This window comes from Lampris incognitus, chromosome 17 (genome assembly GCF_029633865.1).
Source record: "Lampris incognitus isolate fLamInc1 chromosome 17, fLamInc1.hap2, whole genome shotgun sequence".
NCBI classification, from domain to species: domain Eukaryota; kingdom Metazoa; phylum Chordata; class Actinopteri; order Lampriformes; family Lampridae; genus Lampris; species Lampris incognitus.
Window position 1 is genome coordinate 37390076 of NC_079227.1, and position 23635 is coordinate 37413710.

The 23635-nt window shown below is 45.6% G+C and overlaps 1 protein-coding gene across 2 annotated transcripts in view; it reads right to left on the reverse strand.

Moving 5' to 3' along the window:
* Window positions 1-23635, reverse strand: part of atrnl1b (attractin-like 1b) — a 169809-nt gene that overhangs the window by 117167 nt on the left and 29007 nt on the right. Inside the window, exons 9-17 of one of the 2 annotated variants that reach the window (XM_056296653.1) lie at window positions 22329-22512; window positions 22067-22221; window positions 21506-21590; window positions 19923-20125; window positions 16842-16960; window positions 14960-15092; window positions 14338-14525; window positions 10185-10398; window positions 8624-8815 (exon numbers count right to left, since the gene is read on the reverse strand). In XM_056296653.1, the coding sequence (XP_056152628.1) occupies window positions 8624-8815; window positions 10185-10398; window positions 14338-14525; window positions 14960-15092; window positions 16842-16960; window positions 19923-20125; window positions 21506-21590; window positions 22067-22221; window positions 22329-22512 (1473 nt within the window). The remainder of the gene's footprint in view (window positions 1-8623; window positions 8816-10184; window positions 10399-14337; window positions 14526-14959; window positions 15093-16841; window positions 16961-19922; window positions 20126-21505; window positions 21591-22066; window positions 22222-22328; window positions 22513-23635) is intronic. The other variant, XM_056296654.1, reaches the window with a different exon arrangement.

Genomic DNA, 23635 nt, shown 5'->3' on the forward strand with positions numbered 1-23635 from the left:
ATTTAGGACTGGAAATGCTGTACTGCGAGAGGAACAGAAACCCACAACAGCCAATGAGAGTGAAGCTAACTGGGAAGAAGCAGAAGTTTTGCAACTCCAAACAACAAAACAATAAAGTTTTTTCTTGCCATTGTTTAATTTCTTTGAATTGTTTTTTTGAAAAATAATGCAAACGAAAGCATGACAAGCTGTGTCTGACAGTCATCCTCCATGTTTGTTTTGCTCTAAAGTCAAGTTGGCTCACAAGAGTTTCTAAGTCTTTTTCTTCTTCGATTTTTAATAGCAGTTGTTCTCTAAAGAGTTGCATTACCACAAACAGCTGGTCTAATATAACACAGTTCGAAGAGTCTGGCCTGTGACTGATGGTTAGTATTGTAGCGAATTCAGGGGGCAGCCGGGAACTGCCGCAACCAGGACACGAACTCGGGTCTCCTGCACCATGGACGACTACGTTAACCAGTCGACTAAAGGGTCCGACCCGTTAGCCAACCGGCTAGCGAGTCTAGTCATTCATGATCATTACACTACCCGACCCCCTTCGGGAAGCTCCCTCACGCCTCTGGGTGCATGCGCTTCCGATGGCCTCACGGTCTAACCATCCCACTTCTGACAACAAATTCGGGGGGCAGCCAGGAACCACCGCAGCTGGGACGTGAACCCAGATCTCCTGCACCACGACATTAACCAGTCGACTAAAGGGTCTGGTTAGCATAGTCGCCCATGGTGCGGGTGACCCGGTTTCGCATCCCAGCTGCCCCCGAATTCACTACACTGGTGTCAGAAGTGGGATGTAATGTAGCGAATTCAGGGGGCAGCCGGGAACTGCCACAGCCGGGATGCCAACCTGGGTCTCCCGCACCACGGGCGACTATGTTAACCAGTCGACTAAAGAGTCCGACCCATTAGCCAACCGGCCAGTGAGTCTAGTCATATGTGGTCGTTACAGTATAATCATTAAGCGTGTGATGTGCCATCTTTGTCTACTCGTCTAGTGTGTGCATTCTGACAACAGGAAAAAAAAAACTAGCGTTTTTTTTTCGACACCGCCAATGGTGTTGTGAGTGCGCAACTAATGATATACTGCTATGCATTAAAATATTTTTCCCTGTATCCGTGTTGATATTCCGCTCCTCATTAGTCGAGCACTCAACACCATTGACGGTTTCAGAAAAAAACGCTATATAAACTTAGCACAAAAAGTAAGGGAATGTGTGTTTGGTAGATTATGTCTTTGTTGTAACAATGCTTCTTGGCAATAAATCTTATATCAGGCACCTGATTGTCAGCACCTGGGGTACCAGAAGCTCAAAACAAGAGTCAATAGCAACAGCAAAATAAGCTGTGTGGCATTGGCAGAGAAGATTTGGCAAATTTTTCATGGATGCAACCCACATACTCAGCTCTGCTGCTCATTCCACAAATGCATGTTCCTTACAAATGTGGCACCATTTAAAGGGAAATAAACAGGCTTACCAACGGTATAAGATTTATTGCCAAGAAGCATTGTTACAACAAAGAAATAATCTACCAAACACAAATTTCCTTACTTTTTGTGCTAAGTATATATACTATATCAAATCTGTCCTTATGTGTGTGGTTCCCCCTGTTTTCTATATATCATGTAGGATATGAAAAGTCCTCTAGTGTGTAGCTGGCCTTAGATGGCAGCAAACTCACAAATGTAGTTTAGGGTTTAGTTGATCTTCAAATAAAATGTATTCTTGAATGATTAAGGAGGAGCCTCATTCAAGATGGAAAACCAGCACCTTTGTTCAGCTATTTTTCTTTGGGAACATTTATTCACTTTCTTTTTATTCTTCTATTTACTAAGGTGGTCACCTTGACACAAACATGGCAGCATCCAAACTGTTCTACAAGCATAAGGAACAACATAAGGACAACATAAGGATCAACATAAGGGACAACATGAGGATGAACAAAAGGAACAACATAGGACCAACATAGGGAACAACAAAAGAATACATAAGGACCAACATAAGGAACAGCATGAGGAACAACATAAGGACCAACATAAGGACCAACATAAGACAACATAAGGACCAACATAAGGACCAATGTAAGGAACAACATAAGGGATAACATGAGGATCAGCAAAAGGAACAACATGAGGAACACCATAAGGACCAACATAAGGAACATAAGGACCAACATAAGACAACATAAGGACCAATGTAAGGAACAACATAAGGGAAACATGAGCATCAGCAAAAAGAACAACATAAGGACCAACATAAGGAACAACAAAAGACAACATAAGGATCAACAAAAGGAACAACATGAGGAACACCATAAGGACCAACATAAGGAACATAAGGACCAACATAAGACAACATAAGGACCAATGTAAGGAACAACATAAGGGGCAACATGAGGCTCAACAAAAGGAACAACATAAGGACCAACAAAAGGAACAACATAAGGGAAAACATGAGGAACAACATGAGGAACAACATAAGGACCAACATAAGGAACATAAGGACCAACATAAGACAACATAAGGACCAATGTAAGGAACAACATAAGGGGCAACATGAGGCTCAACAAAAGGAACAACATAAGGACCAACAAAAGGAACAACATAAGGGAAAACATGAGGAACAACATGAGGAACAACATAAGGACCAACATGAGGAACAACATAAGGAAAACATAAGGACCAACATAAGACAATATAATGACCAACATAAGGAACAACATGAGGAGCAACATGAGAAGCAACACGAGGAGCAACATGAGAAGCAACATGAGAAGCAACATGAGGAACAACATAAGGAACAAGAACGTAGAACCCCTTTCAAACAGAGAAGCATATAAAATGCCTAGTGACGATATTTTTTAATTGTGTGTGTTTCAATTAAATTCACAGGGAAGTTTATTGATTTTGTCTTTTTCTTCTTTCCAAATCTAGCACAGAAAAAGAAGCACAGTTGTGTGCTTTACGATGAAACACACAGTATCTGTTGAGCTGTCAGGAAAACAAAGATTTGAGAGCAGATAAGTCACACGGGGGATCAACAGTGGATGGAGAAATAAACGATAGAAAGAAAGTCATCAATCCACAGTCACCCTCCAGCCCTCCAAAATTAGGCTGCGTTCAATAAAGGTCTTTAAAAGGTTCCACAACTGCTTTGTGCTCTGCACCCTAACTCGGCAACCCAGAGCAACACTGTTGTTGGAGTGATTGTGCAGCCGAACTTTGATGCCACTAAATTGCTTGACAAGTTTTAGCGGTGCCACTTGCCTCCCAGACAGACACACGGGGAGAGAAAATGCCACCGCTACTTTAAGGAGACAAACACTCTGTGCTTTTGCCCGCAGTTTGTGTCAAACAAATCTCAAGCTATTCTACTAATGGATGTGAAACCATGACAACCAAACAGCAATCACTGCAGAGTGAGGCTGCCTAAATTTGTTTTGAAGACAGGATAAAAAAAGCACATTCCTCTGGAACACGCTGTTCCGTAAACACAAGTGAAGCTTTTTTTGGTTTCTTTTGGGGTTTTTTTTCATGTCACATCCGATTTTGATCAAAATCTGAGAACAACTCCTAAATGTGGTGATAATGTCTGCAGGTCTTCCATTATCGATGACCCGCCGCCCAGCTCGGCTGTCCCTGCCACAGCGTTTTTCTTCATTTCGTCAGACGTTCGTTGCCAAGCAAATAAAGCCAGCGTGAAGGAGGACGCTCGCGTATCAACACACATCCTGTCTTAACAACCTCACGTCACACTGCTTTGCAGGGAAATGACAGGAAGTTAAAAGTAACCTGCTAAATAGTCATTACTGACATTACCTCAAATCAATTGTCTCGGGAATCAGGAACAATTTATTGTCATTTCTTTCATGTATTTGCATACACAAAAGAAATGAAATTCTGTTTCCCCCTGCCCACAGCAGCGTGGCACAAAAGAAAAAAAACATATCCCAAATTTCCTAAAAACGACACCACCAAAAAAACAGAACAAAAAAACAAAAAAAACACACACACACAAAGTTAACAACACAGTCCACTCAGTGCAACACAGTCCAAAAAAATCAACTGTTCAGGGAACGGACGCCAGCCAGGATGACTGTCAGAACTGCCGGTCTGCATGGGCTAGCAGTTAGCTTAGCCTGCCCCGCTTCCGCGTCAAGTCAGACCACCCTCAGTGTTTTAACCTCGGGCACAGCTCCATGCAGGTGGTCCCTGGGCCCACCAGACATAGCAGACCAGGCTCCCCCAGCCAATCCAACGCCAGCTCTCCCAGCCAGACACCTTCGACACACCTCCTCGCACTCCACACGACACTAAAACAGTCAATGGTACGCAAGGCCGCCACCAGACCACCCTCGGTGTTATCAGAACTGCCGGTCTGCATGGGCTAGCAGTTAGCTTAGCCTGCCCTGCTTCCGCATCCTGTCAGACCATCCTCGGTGTTATCGAAACTGTCGGTCTGCATGGGCTAGCAGTTAGCTTAGCCTGCCCTGCTTCCGCATCCTGTCAGACCACCCTTGGTGTTACCTCTTCGGGTGCAGCTGTGATCAGGGCCGTGGTCCCTGGGCCCACAGGACACAGCAGACCAAGCTCTCCCAGCCATCAAACGAAAACAAAACGAACGCGAGGAGCTCCCGCACTTCCGAAATCTTGCCATTTCTCCGTGTTGCTTTAATCCACGTTCACCAACAATGTATTTGAAAAAACAATCCCGCCAGCGTCGCACCGTTTGTTTATGGACAACGGCAACCTATAATTGCGTCACTGCTGTGCGTCCCCATTCGTAACCAATAGATTCATTTGTCCCGCCCCGGTTGTTAGCGACCCGGGTGCTGCAACTTCACACCGAAGTCAACCCGTGTCCGACCCTGGTCCGACCCACCTCTCGACCCGGGTCACCAAGCGGGGTCGGAAAACCTGGGTTATCCCTTTCATACACAAAATCAACCCTGGTCCAACCCGGGTCGGCGCTTGGTCTGAAAGGGGTATAGACGCAGGCGTCGGCAAAGACACTGCATGGACAGTACTGGGTGAGGCCACTTTGTTCCGCCACCTCCCCACACCGGTACTGGGTGAGGCTACTGCAAACGTGAATTCGTGCTGCCATCTTCCCACACTGGAAGCGGACGTCTCAAGACTAAAAGAGATGATGGTTCGATTTTCAGACAGATCTCCTTTAAACAGAAGAAATAAAACTTCACTTAGGAACGCTAAAAAAATACCTTAAGCTTGCTGAAATACATTAGCACTGGGATGCTTCTCCCACTTTCCATCATCTGCTTTATCATTTGTATGCACACCATGGTTTGACTGGTACCTGTCTATGCCGTCTGTTGACTTAGCACAGTACCTTCTGATGTAGTCCACCTTACCAACATGTCTGCAGGCAGTGACACCAACACCTTCTGCTGCAGTCCACCTGACCAACATGTCTGCAGGCAGTGAGACCAGCACCTTCTACTGTAGTCCACCTGACCAACATGTCTGCAGGCAGTGAGACCGCGGATTAAGTCATCATGTCACCGCTATGTTACATGTGGAATGCATTTGAACGTGCCACTATCTGAAATACTTGAGTCTCCCAGCTTATAAAATCCATCGAAAAATGGGAAGATGAATTTTACTAATGCCTACTGACACTGAAAGTGTAATTTTCCATGTAGGGAAGAAAGGAGGGAATTAAGAGAGAAAATTCAAGAACGTGGGGAACACTAGAAGGAGGGAATGCTTTGCAAAGAAAAAGAAAGGGTATAGAAAGAGAGGGAGGGTTTAGAAGAATTAACAGGATATTTCTTTGCCTTTGTCCTTGCTGCCAGAAGGGACACATTTATCAAGACAAATATTCTGAGCATCAGGGCCAGCCTCCCTGGGATGCTGTGTGTCACCTACAACAAATGAATTGAGATGGCGCCTATCAGCTCCTCAACTTTTTTATACACTTAGGTAAATTAATCTGAGACATGTCAATTATCTGGCACCACTGTGGGCATATTCCATGCATTTCATAATATTAAAGAGCACAGAACCTGGAGCTGACCTTTAGGCAAACAGGCTCTTTAATCCACTTTAAAGATGAAAGATTGATGGCATTTCCCCTCTGCGTCAGCTGAACGCATAAAGTTCACTATGGAGTGTGGCTGTCTGGCAGTTCTGCACATTGCCAGCTATGGCATCATCTCATAAGTCTGAGCATGGGCACTACAGACTCAAAAATGATTGTTAGGGGTGTCCGGGTAACATGGCGGTCTATTCCGTTGTCTACCAACACAGGGCTCGCCGGTTGGAGCCAATTCACATGCTGAATCGGCCGACTAGCTGCTGACAGGGGTCCGACTAGTTCCGACAGGGCGGGACACACCACAAAAACTAGGTTCACATATGCTCACCGACGGCCCGACATGGGGCGATGGCCTGGTGTGTCAGAGCCCTTAGGTGGATCTTATCATAACTTTTTTTTTCTTTTTTGTGCAATTAATCTAAAACTACAAACCCCAATTCCACTGAAGTTGGGACGTTGTGTAAAACGTAAATAAAAACAGAATACAATGATTTGCAAATCCTTTTCGACCTATATTCAATTGAATACACTACAAAGACAAGATATTTAATGTTCAAACTGATAAACTTTATTGTTTTTTTGCAAATATTCCCTCATTTTGAATTTGATGCCTGCAACACGTTCCAGAGAAGCTGGGACAGGGGCATGTTCACCACTGTGTTACATCACCTTTCCTTTTAACAACACTCAATAAGCGTTTGGGAACTGAGGACACTACTTGTTGAAGCTTTGTAGGTGGAATTCTTTCCCATTCTTGCTTGACGTACAACTTCAGTTGCTCAACAGTCCCGGGTCTCCGTTGTCATATTTTGTGCTTCATAATGCCCCACACATTTTCAATGGGGGACAGGTCTGGACTGCAGGCAGGCCAGTCCAGTACCCGCACTCTTTTACTACGAAGCCCCGCTGTTGTAACACGTGCAGAATGTGGCTTGGCATTGTCTTGTTGAAATAAGCAGGGACGTCCCTGAAAAAGACATCGCTTGGATGGCAGCATATGTTGCTCCAAAACCTGTATGTACCTTTCAGCATGAATGGTGCCTTCACAGATGTGCAAGTTACCCATGATGCCATGGGCACTAACACCCCCCCCCCCCCATACCATCACAGATGCTGGCTTTTGGACTTTGTGCTGAGAACAATCTGGATGGTCCTTTTCCTCTTTAGCCCGGAGGACACGACGTCCATGATTTCCAAAAACAATGTGAAATGTGGACTCGTCAGACCACAGCACACTTGTCCACTTTGCATCAGTCCATCTCAGATGAGCTCGGGCCCAGAGAAGCCGGCGGCGTTTCTGGGTGTTGTTGATATCTGGCTTTCGTCAGATCCGACTGTGGCCGGACTCGACGAAGCAGCAATAATTGGCAACGCTGACTTCGGGAGGGGGGCGGAGTCGGCTTGAGTTCGTCACATGAGTGCGTCTCTGTGTGTGTCGGAAAAAGCAGTGGTTCGGCCTGGAGTTGTCTTGTCACGAAAGTGGGGAGGCATCTCCTTCAAGACTGCCGGCCGGTGAGATCCAGTTGGTGAACGCATGCAGTACGAGGGTGGGTGTTTGAACTAAAATAGGGAGCGATTGGCCTCTAAATTGGGAGAAAAAAGGGAAAAATCAGAAATAAATTTATATTAAAAAAAAGATATATGGCTTTGGCTTTGCATGGTAGAGTTTTAACTTGCACTTGTAGATGTAGCGACCAACTGTGTTAACTGACGATGGTTTTCCCAAGTGCTCCTGAGCCCACGTGGTAATATCCTTTACACAATGATGTCGGTTTTTAATGCAGTGCTGCCTGAGGGGTCGAAGGTCACAGGCATTCAATGTTGGTTTTCAGCCTTGCCGCTTACGTGCAGAGATTTCTCCGGATTCTCTGAATCTTGTGATGATATTATGGACTGTAGATGATGAAATCCCTAAATTCCTTGGAACTGTATGTTGAGAAACGTTCTTAAACTGTTGGACTATTTGCTCATGCAGTTGTTCACAAAGTGGTGAACCTCACCCCATCCTTGCTTGTGAACGACTGAGCCTTTCGGAGATGCTCCTTTTATACCCAATCATGACACTCCCCTGTTTCCAGTTAACCTGTTCACCTGTGGAATGTTCCCAACAGGTGTCCTCAACTTTCCCAGTCTTTTGTTGCCCCTGTCCCAGCTGCTTTGGAGCGTGTTGCAGGCATCAAATTCAAAATGAGTGAATATTTGCAAAAAACAATAAAGTTTATCAGTTTGAACATTAAATATCTTGTCTTTGTAGTGTATTCAATTGAATATAGGTCGAAAAGGATTTGCAAATCATTGTATTCTGTTTTTAATTACGTTTTACACAACGTCCCAACTTCATTGGAATTGGGGTTTGTAATTTTAATACAAATATATGCAATTTTAGGAGCATTCAGGGAGCGGCAGGTCTGTATCTTTCTTTTTCCACAGAGATATTAAACTTTGAAAATCCAAAACTGTAAAATGACCACCTTGGTCGTTCTAGTGTTTAAAAAAATGGACAGAAAGCTAGATAAGGAAGGATCAATCAGACAGACGGCATTAGATAACGAACAGACACACAGTCTTACCGAGACAGTCTCCGGTCTGCCATTCCAGACACTGGCCGTAGGGGAAGGAGATGATGTAGGCAGTGGAGTCGACGCAGCGCTGGGCACTGCCGCACCACATGCACTCCATGGCCTGGCTGGTGCAGTTGGCACAGTTGCTGTGCAGGGAACACGGCCTCTTACAAGAAGGACGGGCGCTCTGGTTAGGGTTCCCTGCAGACGACAGTTGCGACACTACTGAATTTTTCCACCATTTGGAAAACATGACACTAGAAATTACAAAACATCACTGTGGAATCCGACACTATAAGTCCTCTGGTTATAAAACAATGACAAGTTGGATTTGTAACCAACGATACTTCTGAAATATAGACAATCATTACCTGACCAACATTAAGCAATCTAATGACCCCACTGATACCTGTACTGATTTGGATGAATTTCTTCATTTATTATTACTAGCTGCTGATATAAAACCTTGTGAAATATGTTGTGTGTTGCTGTGCATCTGTTAGGGGTTTCATAGAACAGTTCACTAGTCGACTACCAGAACCACTAGTCCACACTGTACATAGCTATGGACTAGTTGTTCATCTGTGGTTTCAGCACTGTACAGTGATGAAACAGTGGCGATGCATCTTCAGCAGACATGCTGCTGGCGGCACTGTGGTTCCAACATAGATTTGTTGAAACAATCATTTTCTGTTATACCATGTGAAATAAAGAGCATTATTTTCGACATTGCGCTATGTTAAATAAACACAGTTTACGGGTTACATCATGTTAACTGGTGACTTCAGTGACTGTTGGACTAACACAGCATGTAGCGTCTTCCTAAAAACCTTTAATCTTAATTTTTTTTTTTTTTACATTTTCCCCTTTTTCTACTTGGCTGTACCCCACTCTTCCGAGCCATCTCGGTCGCTGCTCCACCCCCTCTGCTGATCCGGGGAGGGCTGCAGACTATCACATGCCTCCTCCCATACATGTGGAGTCACCAGCCGCTTCTTTTCACCTGACAGGGAGGAGTTTCACCAGGGGGACGTAGCGCGTGGGAGGATCACGCTATCCCCCCAGTTCCCCCTTCCCCCCCGACAGGTGTCCCCGACCGACCAGAGGAGGCGCTAGTGCAGCGACCAGGACACATACCCACATCTTGCTTCCCACCTGCAGACACGGCCAATTGTGTCTGTAGGGATGCCCGGCCAAGCCGGAGGCAACACAGGGATTTGAACCGCTGATTCCCGTGTTGGTAGGCAACGGAATAGACTGCCACACCACTCAGATGCCCACTTTTAATCTTAATTTAACCAATTCTACTCACTCATCTGTGTTTAATATCTATGCTGACATTCATATAAGTTAAATTGTGCTCAGCAAGACTCGTCCACCTTTCGTGGCGTTAATGTGGGAAACAAACCACCGCTGGCGTTGGAGCAGTATTTCATACCATTACCCTCAATGGGAAATTGACCCCTATTAAATTATTTAACCTGTAGCGTTACAACGTCAAATCCCTCATTAGACGCTAGCTGCTCTGCTCATCTGTTTCCCCCACATTAAAAGTAACTTTGGGTCTCACCAGCAGCTTTTTCACAGATAAGGCCATGGGCGGTGGCGGTGCAGGGGTTGGCCCTCAGGCCTGACACCTGTGGCTCCTCCAGGTAGGCACAGAAGCCGGAGTCGCTGGGCTCACCCGGTAGCCAGCGCAGACTGCTGTTGGTGAAGGGAGTCATGTCCTCCCAGCCCCAGTAGGACACGTTGATCTTCCTCAGGCCCACCCAGGGTGACAGCCGCTGATGGGGACAAAGAGACAGAACATCAACGGTCAGAACCGTGGCAGAACTTGTTGTGGTCAGATGTGACTGCCACTGGCTGTTCAGATTTCTAAAACAAATTCCTCCACTGCAAACAGAATGTACTCATTCTGTCACTACTTATACCTGATATTTTGGTGGGACGTATCCGTTTTTTAGAAGTTCTTAGAGAGCAATATAGTACTTTGATAGGTTTTTCCTCACTAATTATACTTGGCAGTGTAAACAGCATTTCATTGATTTAAATCATCCATCCATCCATCCATTATCCAAACCGCTTATTCTGCTCTCAGGGTCACGGGGATGCTGGAGCCTATTCCAGCAGTCATTGGGTGGCAGGCAGGGAGACCTTGGACAGGCCGCCAGTCCATCACAGCACTGACACACACACACACACACCCACCCACACACACTCACACCTAGGGACAATTTAGTACGGCCGAGTCACCTGACCTACATATCTTTGGACTGTGGGAGGAAACCGGAGTGCCTGAGGAAACCCACGCAGACACAGGGAGAACATGCAAACTCCACACAGAGGACGACCCGGGAGGTCCCCAAGGTTGGACTACCCCAGGGCTCGAACCCAGGACCTTCTTGCTGTGAGGCGACCGTGCCAACCACTGTGCCACCGTGCCACCCAAATCAAATCAATTTAGATATAACAGATGTTGCCAAGCTGGTTTTCTTCCTTCTTCAGAATGCTGTTGACTTTGCATCATATCATTAAGGCTATCAGAGACCCATGGATCCTGACATCCACACTGTTTTGCAAGTCAGATTTGATGCCTTGAGACATCACTTAGCCACAGCAAAGGGCTCAGCAGCTTTCACTTTCTATTGAGAACAAGGACATGAAGTCAAAAGACTGAGTATGGGGGACTAATAGGCTAGCGTCCCAGCACTGGTGTTGCCTCTGGCTAAGCCGGGCGTCGTAGGGAGCACATTTGGTAAGGCTTTTGGTTGGGGAAGAGAGAGGAGATGGGGAAAATATGTCCCACCACTGCAATTAGTGGTTAGTCGCCTGTATGGTTATGTCGGGGATCTCAGCGGAACAGTGTGAGCCTCTGCAATGTATTACATTCCCCCAGAGAAACATGTAGCTGGCAGGTGAAAAGATGCCTCTAGCTGGTTCCAGATGTATTGGTGGACACACATCACAGAAGTCTACACCCTCCCCAATAGCCCAAAGGGTTGTGCCATGGCAGGAATTTAAGAGAATAAAAAATGTGTCACAACAAATTGGGATGAAAAGGGGAAAATCCCATTTCTTGTGACAAATCAACTGAAAAAGAATTGATAACACAGTCTAATAATTATGATTAATAATCATGATCACAATATTTAGCAAAATGATAAGGATTATAATTTTTGCCACAATCATGCAGCATAAAACACCGTCTTTGGAAGCATAATGTGTTGACCTTATGACAGATGGGTTTAAATAGCAGAAAACAACACCAGGATTCACTCCTGACACCTAGAAATTTCTGTACAGGAAATCCCCAGATTATGATCCGAGTCTGTTTTTGAGTCTGTTCATAAGTCGAATTTGTATGTAAGTTGGAACAGTTATGTACGTACAATTCACATCTAGCATCAAACAGTCAAAGGTTTGTCTTAGTATATCGTATATATTTTACCTAAAACATCATAAATATAAGTTCTTGTAAGAAGACTGGAGGGCCTGCTTCCTCGGGTGGTGGGAGAGGACCAAAATTGATTTATTTAAGGTAGACAAGGTTTTCACAGTGTCAGATGAGGGTTCAATATTTTACACAGCCAGTGAGGGGCAAAAGACACAACCTTACTCTCACTTGGTGCAGAGAGGGCCTTTGACCATGTTGAATGGTCTTATCTGTTTGAGGTGCTTACCCGCTTTGGCTTTGCGGACACATTTTGTAAATGGGTTAGATTGCTTTGTACTGGGGTCACTGCAGAAGTTTTGACCAATAATGTGGTCTCTAAAATCTCTTTAAAATCTTTAAAATCTCTAGAGATCACCCGCAAGGAAGTCCTTTATCACCACTGCTATTTATTCTTGCAACAGAACCATTTGCTATAGTGGTGAGGCTGCATAGTGACATTTATGGAATTTAAGGTCATTTAGAACATAGAATAGCACTCTTTGCCGATGATGTAATCTTGCTCCTAAAAAATCTAAACAGTTCTATCTCTGCACAGATAGATCTTATTAAAACATTTGGAAAAATATCCAGATACAAAGTTAACCAATTCTAAATATCTACATATCTACATTGTTACTTAATGACTTAGAGAGGAAAAATAGCCATGTTTATGCTTCTATTTTCAACCCAATGGATAATTTCACACATATCTGGGTATAAAAATTGTCCCTGAGGTGAAAAAGATCGTTCAGATAAATTATGACCCAATTGTGGAAGCTACTACCTCATCAGTAGAACGTTGCACATCTTTACCCATCTCAATGATTGGTAGGATGAATGTTCTAAAAGCGAACATAATCTCTAAATTTCTCTATTTGTTCCAGAATATCCCCCTGCCCCTCCATCATCTTTGTTTACTAGAATTAAGAAACTGTTTACCAACTTTACTTGGCAAAATAAACACCCTAGACTATGTTTAGCTTGATCATATCTACCACATGACTGAGGAGGCCTTAAATGCCTAAACATCCAGTGGTATTACTTGGCCGCTCAACTGCGGTCCATCATGTTTTATTTTTCATCTGAGCACCCTCCTACCTGGATAGATTTAGAATATTGTTCTGTTACGCCAAGCTGACTGTTGCACTCGTATTCATTTGTATTCAGCAGATCACAAATACCAGCAAAAAAATACAGACAACCCTATTGTATTGAATATGATTAACCTTTAGTTTGACACTTGTAAATATTTGAATATAAATTCCTCCTGGTCACGCTTCAGTCATATTTGGAGTAATGTTAACCTTAAACCAGGGAAATGTGACTCAGAATTTCAGTTACGGGCTGAAAAAGGGTGAAGAAAAGTGTAGATGTGTACAGTGAAGATGAAGTACTTATGTCCTTCGCAGAAATATTGCTCTTAATTGGAAAAATGTTAATGGGCTGAGCATTGAAATGTGGATTAAAGAAATGGCTTCGAACATGTCAATGGAAAAGATAACGTCTATTGTTAGACGTAAACAAAATATTTTGATGATATCCGGAGACCTTTTATGTACTTCTTAAAGCATAATGTTAATGTTGGCAACATGCTTCTGCAGGAACAAGCTCTGAGGGGGTAGGGTACCATCAAGATCTTCTACATTGATCTAAGCAACACTTTATTTATCTATTTACTCTTCTTTTTTAGATTTTTTCCCCATTTCTCTACCCAGTTTTACTTGGCCAATTACCCCACTCTTCCGAGCTGTCCCGGTCGCTGCTCCCCCCCCTCTGCTGAACCGGGGAGGGCTGCAGACTACCATATGTCTCCTCTAATACATGTGGAGTCACCAGCAGCTTCTTTTCACCTGACAGTGAGGAGTTTCACCAGGGGGACGTAGCACGTGGGAGGATCATGCTATTCTCCCCCAGCCGGAGGTAACACGGGGATTCGAACCAGCAATCCCCGTGTTGGTAGGCAACGGAATAGACCGCCATGCCACCCGGACGCCCTGTCTATTTACTTTTCATTTAAAAAATGTTTTCATTTTTAAAAAAATGTATGTCCCTACTTGGTTAGTGGGGATGAGTTGTGGGGGGGAGAACAGGGGGGACAATGTTTATTGTGTTTTATATAATTGTTATTCATTGAATAATCTGATGTTATTTGCAAACTATAGAAGAAAAAAAAAACTGGGTACAACAAATTGTTGGAGAATGAAGCAAATATCATCAGTGTGGGTGTAAACTACTGTCTGACCCTACAAATGATTACTTGTGACACAGGTTCAAAACACTGTTTAAGTACCTTGTCGTGTTGATGGAGCTTCTTCAGCTCCTCCAACACATAGTTGACTTGCTTGGCGGTGGTGAGCGAGGCGATGTTGCCGTTGAGGTTCTTGCAGTAGTGCTGGGCGTTGTCGTAGCTTTCACGGCTGGAGTTGATCCTCAGACAGGCATCTCCCACCTGGCTCCAGCCCTCGTTGCACTGCTGAGCTGTTACACACACACACACAGCGACATGTCAGCACTGACGTCCACCACCACCACCACAACAAGCACAGATGCCCCGCAAATGCAGAAACACTTCCCAAGAATTTCGATCCAATGTTTAGACACAACAACACAAATATGACCTTTAACGCTCTACAAATACATGCAGCACTTATTCTGAGAAGCTCCAGCTCATGTTTGAGACACTCAGAGAATTAAAGTGTTGGTGTTTTTTTCTGCAAGACTTCAGGAGACAAAGAAGGCTTTGTTAAACAAAGGACAACGTTCCGGTTTAGAAGGGACCCTAATGTTATGCTGACTAGGAGTGAGGGACTACAGACGTGAACGCAAGGATGCAGGGGGCACTAGGGTGTGGGTGTGTGTATGTGTGTGTGTGTGGGGGGGATGTGCTTGCACATCCCTCTCCTCAGTCTCACCAGGCAAAGCATGGCACTCGGACTGATTCTGGTCCCACTGGCAGTTCAGGTTCAGCGAGCAGCTCTTGCAGTTGGCCAGCTTGCTGCACACCTGCTCGTTCCTCACGGGACACATGGTGAAGTTCTTCACACCCTGCAGCAGGAGAGGAGGACAAGGGAGTGTGGCAGAACGATTGGATAGGAGGGCAACGGAGGTGGTGAAGCAAGATCAGAAAAACAAGAGATGCTTTTCATGCACGGCATTCACGTGCATGCTGGGTATACAAACTGATGTCAAATAAAGAAAAATCACAAATCACAATCCAGGTGCTGAAGATCAGTATGTGGTGCAGCTGGACACACAAGTATTATTCACACTTACTGCAGAGAAATAGCTTGACCAGGCTTGCTGAACTACAGACTAGTTGCCCTCACATGCTCTTACCCCTACTAGTAGACTGAGGTATTGCCCTGTTAATAACGTGTGTACTGAAAAATGAAACTCCTCTTCTACGAAGACCCCATTTAGTCTCCTTAAAGCTGCAGGAGGTAACATTGAACATCCCAGTGCAAATCCCTCCGCCTCTCTCTCTGCTGCCTCGTATCACTCCGCTAAGCCCCTCCCACCAAATGACCTCCGCATTGCTCTTCAGGCCCCTACACTCGTGTACAACCAGGAGCTGTCAAAGGGAGACTGGTGAATCTAGTAACGTAGTTAATAATCTGTCCATGTATTGAATTATATTTTCCAGAAAATCTCTTGGTTACACTAATATTGTTCATGTGAAGCAGCGACTTCGAGTTGGTCTTGTTGATTTTTAGGGTTACAACCACAAGTGACCAGCGGGGCAGTGCTGACGCATCTGCATTCGTGGAACAGCCAACAGGAAGACCCTCTCTCTGAAATCACCCGCGATTGACTAAAATCTTCTGTCCCGGGTTAGAATCTCCCCCCCCTTTTTTTTCTCCCCAACTGTATCCAGCCAATTACCATATTTTCCGAGCCGTCCCGGTTGCTGCTTCACATCCGGCTTCCCACCCGCAGACACGGCCAATTGTGCCTGTAGGGACACCCAACCAACGCAGAGGTAACACGGGGATTCAAACCGGCGATCCCCATGTTGGAAGGCGATGGAATAGACCGCCACGCCACCCAGACACCCGTCAGTTTTTTTTATTGTTTTTCCAAAGAAAGAAAGCCACTTTATTTTTCTCATTGTGCAGTTGTTTAGTTAGTGAAATGTGTTCTCTGCATTTAAACCTCAAGGAGCAGTGGGCAGCTGGAGCACCTGGGGACCAACTCCAGTTCTTCTTTCCACCGCCTTGCTCAGGGGCACAGACAGGAGTATTAACCCTAACATGCATGTCTTTTTGATGGTGGAGAAAACCCGCGCAGACACGGGGAGAAGATGCAAACTCCACACAGAAAGGACCTGGGATGGCCTGGGGTTCGAACCCAGGACCTTTGAGCTGTGAGGCAACAACGCTAACCACTGGACCACGTGCCGTTAAAGCCACAAAACAGAGCCAAGAGGAGATGCAGAAGTCTAGTTTTCTGTCGGACCACCTGAATTAAAATAATCTGAAAGGATTATTGTGAAATTTTTGCCCAATGATGGCATGAAAAACTGCCCCCCCAGCTTTACTTGTTCAAGACTGTCAAACACAGAGCCAGATGTCATCATGGGAAGTATGCAGTCTTATTCCTTAAATCCATTTCCTAAACACCACACAATCTCAGGATTTTCACTTCCCAGCTATGTAAGAATTCAACAGAAATATCATTTTGATACCATTTACGATTCACTAGTTTCAGAAATCTTTATGAAAACTGTTTGTGCTGCGTTTGACGGAGCGGGTACGAGAACAGTAGTGCTCTACTGCCCTCTACTGGATGACTCACAGAGGTACAGTTGCTTGAGGCAGAGATGCACTTCTTGTCGTCACACCACTGGCAGCCGTTGGTGTTGGCCGTGCAACTGGCACAGTCTGAGAAATGGTAGCACTGCTCGTCCACTGTGGCTGAGAGAGAGAGAGAGAGAGAAACAAGAGACACAGAGATGGAAAGAGAGAGAGGATTACATGAATGCGTGGCCTGGGTAAGGACACAACTTTCCTTTAGAAAAGGGACTTCATTCATTCTCTTTAACACAAAAGCTCGGAAAACCTAACGCTGATTTTTTTTTGCATTTAAGGACACTTAGACACTAAGTGACACTCTGATTTTGTGGTGTAGACTTGGAGAAATAGTTGTGCTTTTTTTTTGTCCCCCCTTTTTCTCCCCAATTGCATCCGGCCAATTACCCCACTCTTCCAAGCCGTCCAGGTCGCCGCTCCACCCCCTCTGCTGATGCAGGGAGGGCTGCAGACTACCACATGCCTCCTCTGATACATGTGGAGTCACCAGCTGCTTGTTTTCACCTGACAGTGAGGAGTTTCACCAGGGGGACGTAGCGCGTGGAAGGATCACATTATTCCCCCCAGTCCCCCCCCCGAACAGGTGCCCCGACCGACCAGAGGAGGTACTAGTGCAACGACCAGGACATGTGCCCACATCTGGCTTCCCACCCGCAGACACAGCCAATTGTGTCTGTAAGGACGCCTGACCAAGCCGGAGGTAACACGGGGATTCAAACCGGCGAGTCCTGTGTTGGTAGGCAACGGAATAGACCGCCACGCCACCTAAACGCCCCAAAATAGTTGTTTTTGTAATGCTTAGTATATATTGAAACCAAATATGTGGAAGAAAGTCAAATCAGGCAGATGATGGGCTCCTGCTTCTCTATGCTGCATTCTTTCCTCCCTTCTTCTGGACTGGTGACAGGTTCAAACCAAAGTCAGCATAAACCTAAATTCTGTACTTTAGCTCAACCTTGCAATTTTGCTTTGCAAGAGAATATGTCTCTCTGTCTCTGAGGGCATACTGTGAGTTTAGCGTAGAGTTTTTCTGGATTTTTCTTCTTTTTTCCTGATGTGATTATTGTATCATTGTTTTGTAGTTGTGGTTGTTCTTATTGTAGTTTGGTGTGTGTTCGGCGGTTGTTTTTGGTGGACGGTGAGCCATGCTTCTTGGCGGGCATGGGACGCCATCCTGTCTTTGAGGCACGGAGAGAGGATAGCACTGCGGCCCAGTGCCACGGGGGAGCAGGTGCTGCTGGCGGTAGGAGAACAGGTGGGGCACGGAAACATATCGTACGCCTCATGAATGAATAAAGCGGTGGTTGTATTTTTGAAGGAACAGGGTTTGGTCAATCGGCTGATAGAAAATGGCTTGCTTGTAAACGATGAATTTACACTCATTTCTCCGTTGGCAGTGCCTTCCACCCGGATCACTGTGGCTGGAGTTAGTTCCTCCTTTTATTTCCAACGAGGCGCTGGCGCAAGAACTGAGGCGCTTCGGGAGGTCTGGGAGTGGATTCCAGACAGAGTGGAGAAGAAGCGTACTGGTGCTGATTTTCAAGAACAAGGGCGATGTGCAGAACTGTAGCAACTACAGAGGTATAAAGTTGATCAGCCACAGCATGAAGATATGGGAAAGAGTAATAGAAGCTAGGTTAAGAGAGCTGGTGATCAGCGAGCAGCAGTATGGTTTCATGCCATGAAAGAGCACAACAGATGTGATGTTTGCTTTGAGAATGTTGATGAGAAGTATAGAGAAGGCCAGAAGGAGTTACATTGTGTCTTTGTGGATTTAGAGAAAGCATAAGACAGGGTGCCGAAGGAGGAGGTGTGGTATTGTATGAGGAAACTGGGAGTGGCAGAGAAGTATGTAGGGGTGGTGCAGGATATGTAAGAGGGCAGGTTGCCAGTGGGGAGGTGTGGGGTTGGAATGACAGATGGGTTCAAGGTGGAGGTGGGATTACATCAAGGATCGGCTCTGAGCCCTTTTTTTTTGCAGTGGTGATGGACAGGTTGACGGACGAGATCAGGCAGGAGTCTCCGTGGACTATCATGTTCGCGGATGACATTGGGATCTGTAGTGAGAGTAGGGTGCAGGGTGAGGAGAGCCTGGAGAGGTGGATGTATGCACTGGAGAGAAGAGGAATGAAAGCCAGTAGGAGCAAGACAGAATACATATGCATGAATGAGTGGTAGGATACTGGGATGGTGAGGATGCAAAGAGTAGAGGTGACGAAGGCGTATGAGCTTAAATACTTAGGGTCAACTGTTCAAAGTAACGGGGAGTGCAGAAGAGAGGTGAAGAAGAGAGTGCAGGCAGGGTGGAGTGGGTGGAGAAGAGTGTCAGGAGTGATTTGTGACAGAAGGGTACCAGCAAGAGTTAAGGGGAAGGTTTATAAGATGGTTGTGAGACCAGCTATGTTATATGGTTTGGAGACAGTGGCACTGATGAAAAGACAGGAGGTGGAGCTGGAGGTGGCAGAGTTGAAGATGCTAAGATTTTCATTGGGAGTGATGAAGAAGGACAGGGTTAGGAATGAGTATATTAGAGGGACAGCTCAGGTTGGACGGTTTGGAGACAAAGCAAGAGAGGCAAGATTGAGATGGTTTGGACATGTGTGGAGGAGAGATGCTGGGTATATTGGGAGAAGGATGCTGAATATGGAGTTGCCAGGTAAGAGGAGAAGAGGAAGAGCAAAGAGAAGGTTTATGGATGTGGGGAGGGAGGACAAACAGGTGGCTGGTGTGACACAGGAAGATGCAGAGGACAGGAAGTGATGGAAACAGATGACCCCAACCCCTAATGGAAGCAGCCGAAAGTAGTAGTAGTAGTAGTAGTAGTAGTAGTAGTAGATGGTGGTGTGTGTGTGTGCGTGTGTGCGTGCGTGTGTGTGTGTGTGTGTGTGTGTGTGTTCACATGACAGGGAAGTTTTTTTGCGTAAATGATTTGATGTAGCACAGTAATGGTGCCTGAGATTTTGTTTTTTAGCTTACCAGTTAATGTTGACATGATGGGAATGGAGAATTTTTATAATGTGATGCAAATTAAAGTTATTACAAAAGTCAGTCTCGCTCTCTCTCTCACCAGCTTTAGAGGGACATAAAGGGCTTCCACTAGCCATGTTTGGTTCCCAGGGTACACAACGGTCTTTGGTCCAGATGCAGCGGACCCCCGGCCCAGCCTTCGCACACCCCTCCTCCGTCAGGAAGGCCCGGCAGCTCGGGGGTCGGTAGACAAGCACGTCGTTGAGCAGCACACTGGAGAAGCCTCCGAACACATACATGGAGCTGGAGCGAGAGAGCAGCAGACAACAGAGGGTATCATCATCTTCAAATATGTGCCATCTTCATCTTCAACAGGCAGTAACATGTTACATATATTTCTTTCTGATATCATAAGAATTCAAATAGTGCACAAAAGTATCCATCATACTAAATACTTGATGCTGACACAAGAGATTAGGAGCGATGACATTTTTACCAATAGGGTTAGTGATTTCACAGCCCAAACTACTGACATGTTGTCTGCACTGGCCTTAACTTCAACCTGGGACTACTGGAGCATCTATTAATATAACTGCCAACTTGCTCCACCAGACAAGTCCTTCAAGTTAGGGGTGAACAAGTGCTAAACACCATGTTAGATATTGGCCAACATAAAGCAAAAACAGAATTTAAGCATCGAAGAAAAATTCTAATATACAAAGCTATCAATAGAAATAAAAACTGACTTAATTTTCTGCCTTTTCACCTGCAGAAGAACAATAAATCTCTCCATTGGACCTCCCCCCCTGAATCTTTTATAATCTATCCAGATTCGCATTGTTTTCTCTTTTTTTTGGGGGGGGGGATCCCCCCGCTCCCTTTTTTTCTCCCCAGTTGCATTTGGCCAATCACCTCACTCTTCCGAGCCGTCCCCGTCGCTGCTCCACCCCCTCTGCTGATCCGGGGAGGGCTGCAGACTACCACATGCCTCCTCCCATACATGTGGAGTCACCAGCAGTTTCTTTTCACCTGACAGTGACGAGTTTCACCAGGGGGACGTAGCACGTGGGAGGATCAAACTATTCCCCCCCAGTTCACCCTCCCCCCCGAACAGGCGCCCTGACCAACCAGAGCAGGCACTAGTGCAGCGACCAGGACACATACCCACATCCGGCTTCACAACCGCAGACACGGCCAATTGTGTCTGTAGGGACGCCCGAATAAAACCAGAGGCAACACGGAGATTCGAACCGGCAATCCCCGTGTGGGTAGGCAGTGGAATAGACCACTACGCCAGTGTTTCCCAACCCAGTCCTCAAGGAACCCCTATCCTGCAGATTTTCTTTGCAACCCTGAATAGGTACCTGTTTGTAGTTGTTTAACCAATCAGCAATGAATTATGTCAGATGTTGCACACCTTGCATAATTAAGTGCTGTGAGATGACTGGTTGGCTAAGTATAAGCAGGGCTACCTATACAGGGTTACAATGAAAATCTGCAGGATAGGGGGTCCTTGAGGGCTGGGTTGGGAAACGCTGCACTACGCTACCCGAACACCTCAGATTGACATTGTTAGTACTAGACACCTGTTCAAATTGTGCACAACTCTTGCAGCAACACAAACGCCTTACACAGGAAGTGTGATTTGTGACGTTACTCAAGTACAGGTTCAGCAGGACTCACCTGTTGCTGACCACAGCCGAATGACCGAACCGGTTGACGTCCCTGTGCAGGTCTGGTTTGGGCAGAAGCTTCCACTCATCGCAGGCTGGGTGAAACAGAACAAGATATTTGCACATTTGCTACGTGTGCTGTGCCACAGGCACGTCCATGCAGATACTGTCTGCACACAAACCGCTGCCACGTAACCCGTTTTCAACCCATCACACTAGGTTAGCTGTTACTGTGCGGTGGAAATACAGTGAGGCCGTGGATTCAACTCCACAGAATGAGAGGACATACAACGAATCTCAGTGTAATCAGACACTGGACAATTTATCAACTAAAACTACGATGAAAGGTTAATTTAACCTTCGACATCATCTTCCTGTGGTTACTGGTTGAAGACCTGCTCCAATGATCTCAGAAACCACTTGGGATATTTGTTGGTTATGAGTTGCTGTCCTAATACAAATATCACATTTTAGATTCCTCACACAGGCAAGGGAAATAATTTAAATGAAAAGATGAACTCTCTACGATGGACTTTAACAAGCATCTCAACACAATGTGACGAAGCCCTACCGATGTCGTAGGCCAGGAAGTCAGCAGAGAAGCACTTGGCCCCGTTGCTGAGGGAAGTGTCGTTGTGGGTGTTGCCTCCGAAGACGAGCAGGGTGCCACTGAGGAGCACGGCTGAGTGCAGGTATCGGGGGTAGCGGCTCTCCCTCAGAATGAACCTTGGTCACGTGCACACAAAGCAGACAACCGCAAACAACGTCACACATGCACGCGTAGGATAAAAGTGACACTGTGTGGATATGTGTGTGTGTGTACGTAGGCTTACCACGTCCGCGTGCTGACGTCATAGCGGTAGAGATCATCCACCAGGCCAAATTTGTTGGCGGGCAGCGCTTTGTAGCCTCCGTGGATGTACACACTGCGACTGGCACTGTCAAGGGTGCTGCTGTGGCCGTACCCACCCTGGGCCACCGCTCCCTTGGTCTCAGGGACCAGCCAGGTGTTGGACCCTATGGACAAATGAGAGAATTCTTAAACAATATAGACAGTGTATTATATAGCTTCACCACCTTCTGTTCATTTGCACGAAAGCAAACCCATGTGTGCGTTTGTACTACCGTTTAAGGTCCTACCCAGTGATTTGTCTTAGTGAAGACCCTCCTGTGTATTCTAATCAGGAATCGGAAACAAGTTATTGTCATTTCTTACAGGTACTTGCATACAGAAAGAAACGAAATTGCATTTCTCCCAGCCCACAGCAGTGCATCACAAAGGACAAAAACACACCCAAAATTTCCCAAAAACAACACCACCAAAAAACATAGAAAAACAGAGAACACAAAGCAAAAAAAACACAAACAGTTAACAACACAGTCCACTCAGTGCAACACAGTCCAAAACATTCCACTGTCCAGAGAGCGAACGCCAGCCAGGATGACTGTCGGTACTGCCGGTCTGCATGGGCTAGCAGTTAGCTTAGCCTGCCCCGCTTCCACATCCTGTCAGACCGCCCTCAGTGCTTCCTCCTCGGGCGCAGCTCCGGCCAGGACCGTGGTCCTAGGGCCCACCGGACATGGCAGACCAGGCTCCCCCAGCTGATCAGTGATTTATTTTTTGTTCGTTTGTTTAGTTTGAATATATGTGTTAGTTAGTATATGTGTTCTTGAAGTTCTTGTAGTTTCTGGAAATGTGTTTTTGCCTTTGTGTTGCACTGTTGTGGGCTGGGGGACATGACATGACAAATAAAGTGTTCCTGATTCCTGGTGGTTGTTGGTAATATTTGGATTTAATTCTAGTTTTTAAAGGTTTTTATCTATAATTATAATCTTTGAAATTTCAGCACATGTACAGCACATGCACAAACCAACCTCCTGATTCGAGTTCCACCTCTGCTAACACACACGAACACATACACGTACCTTTGAAGTAAAAGTACACACCTCCAGGGCATCATTTCCCAAGTCTTACTTGATAAGAAGAAGTTGTACTTGTTTGTGCTCTATGACCAATATGTCAAAAACACAACTAGAACCACTACATAAAGTAACTGTACACCTAAGAAAACATGTGTTTAACTGCAGCAGTATTTGCCTAAAGTGGGACTTAAATAAGGGCGGTACGGTGGCGCAGTGG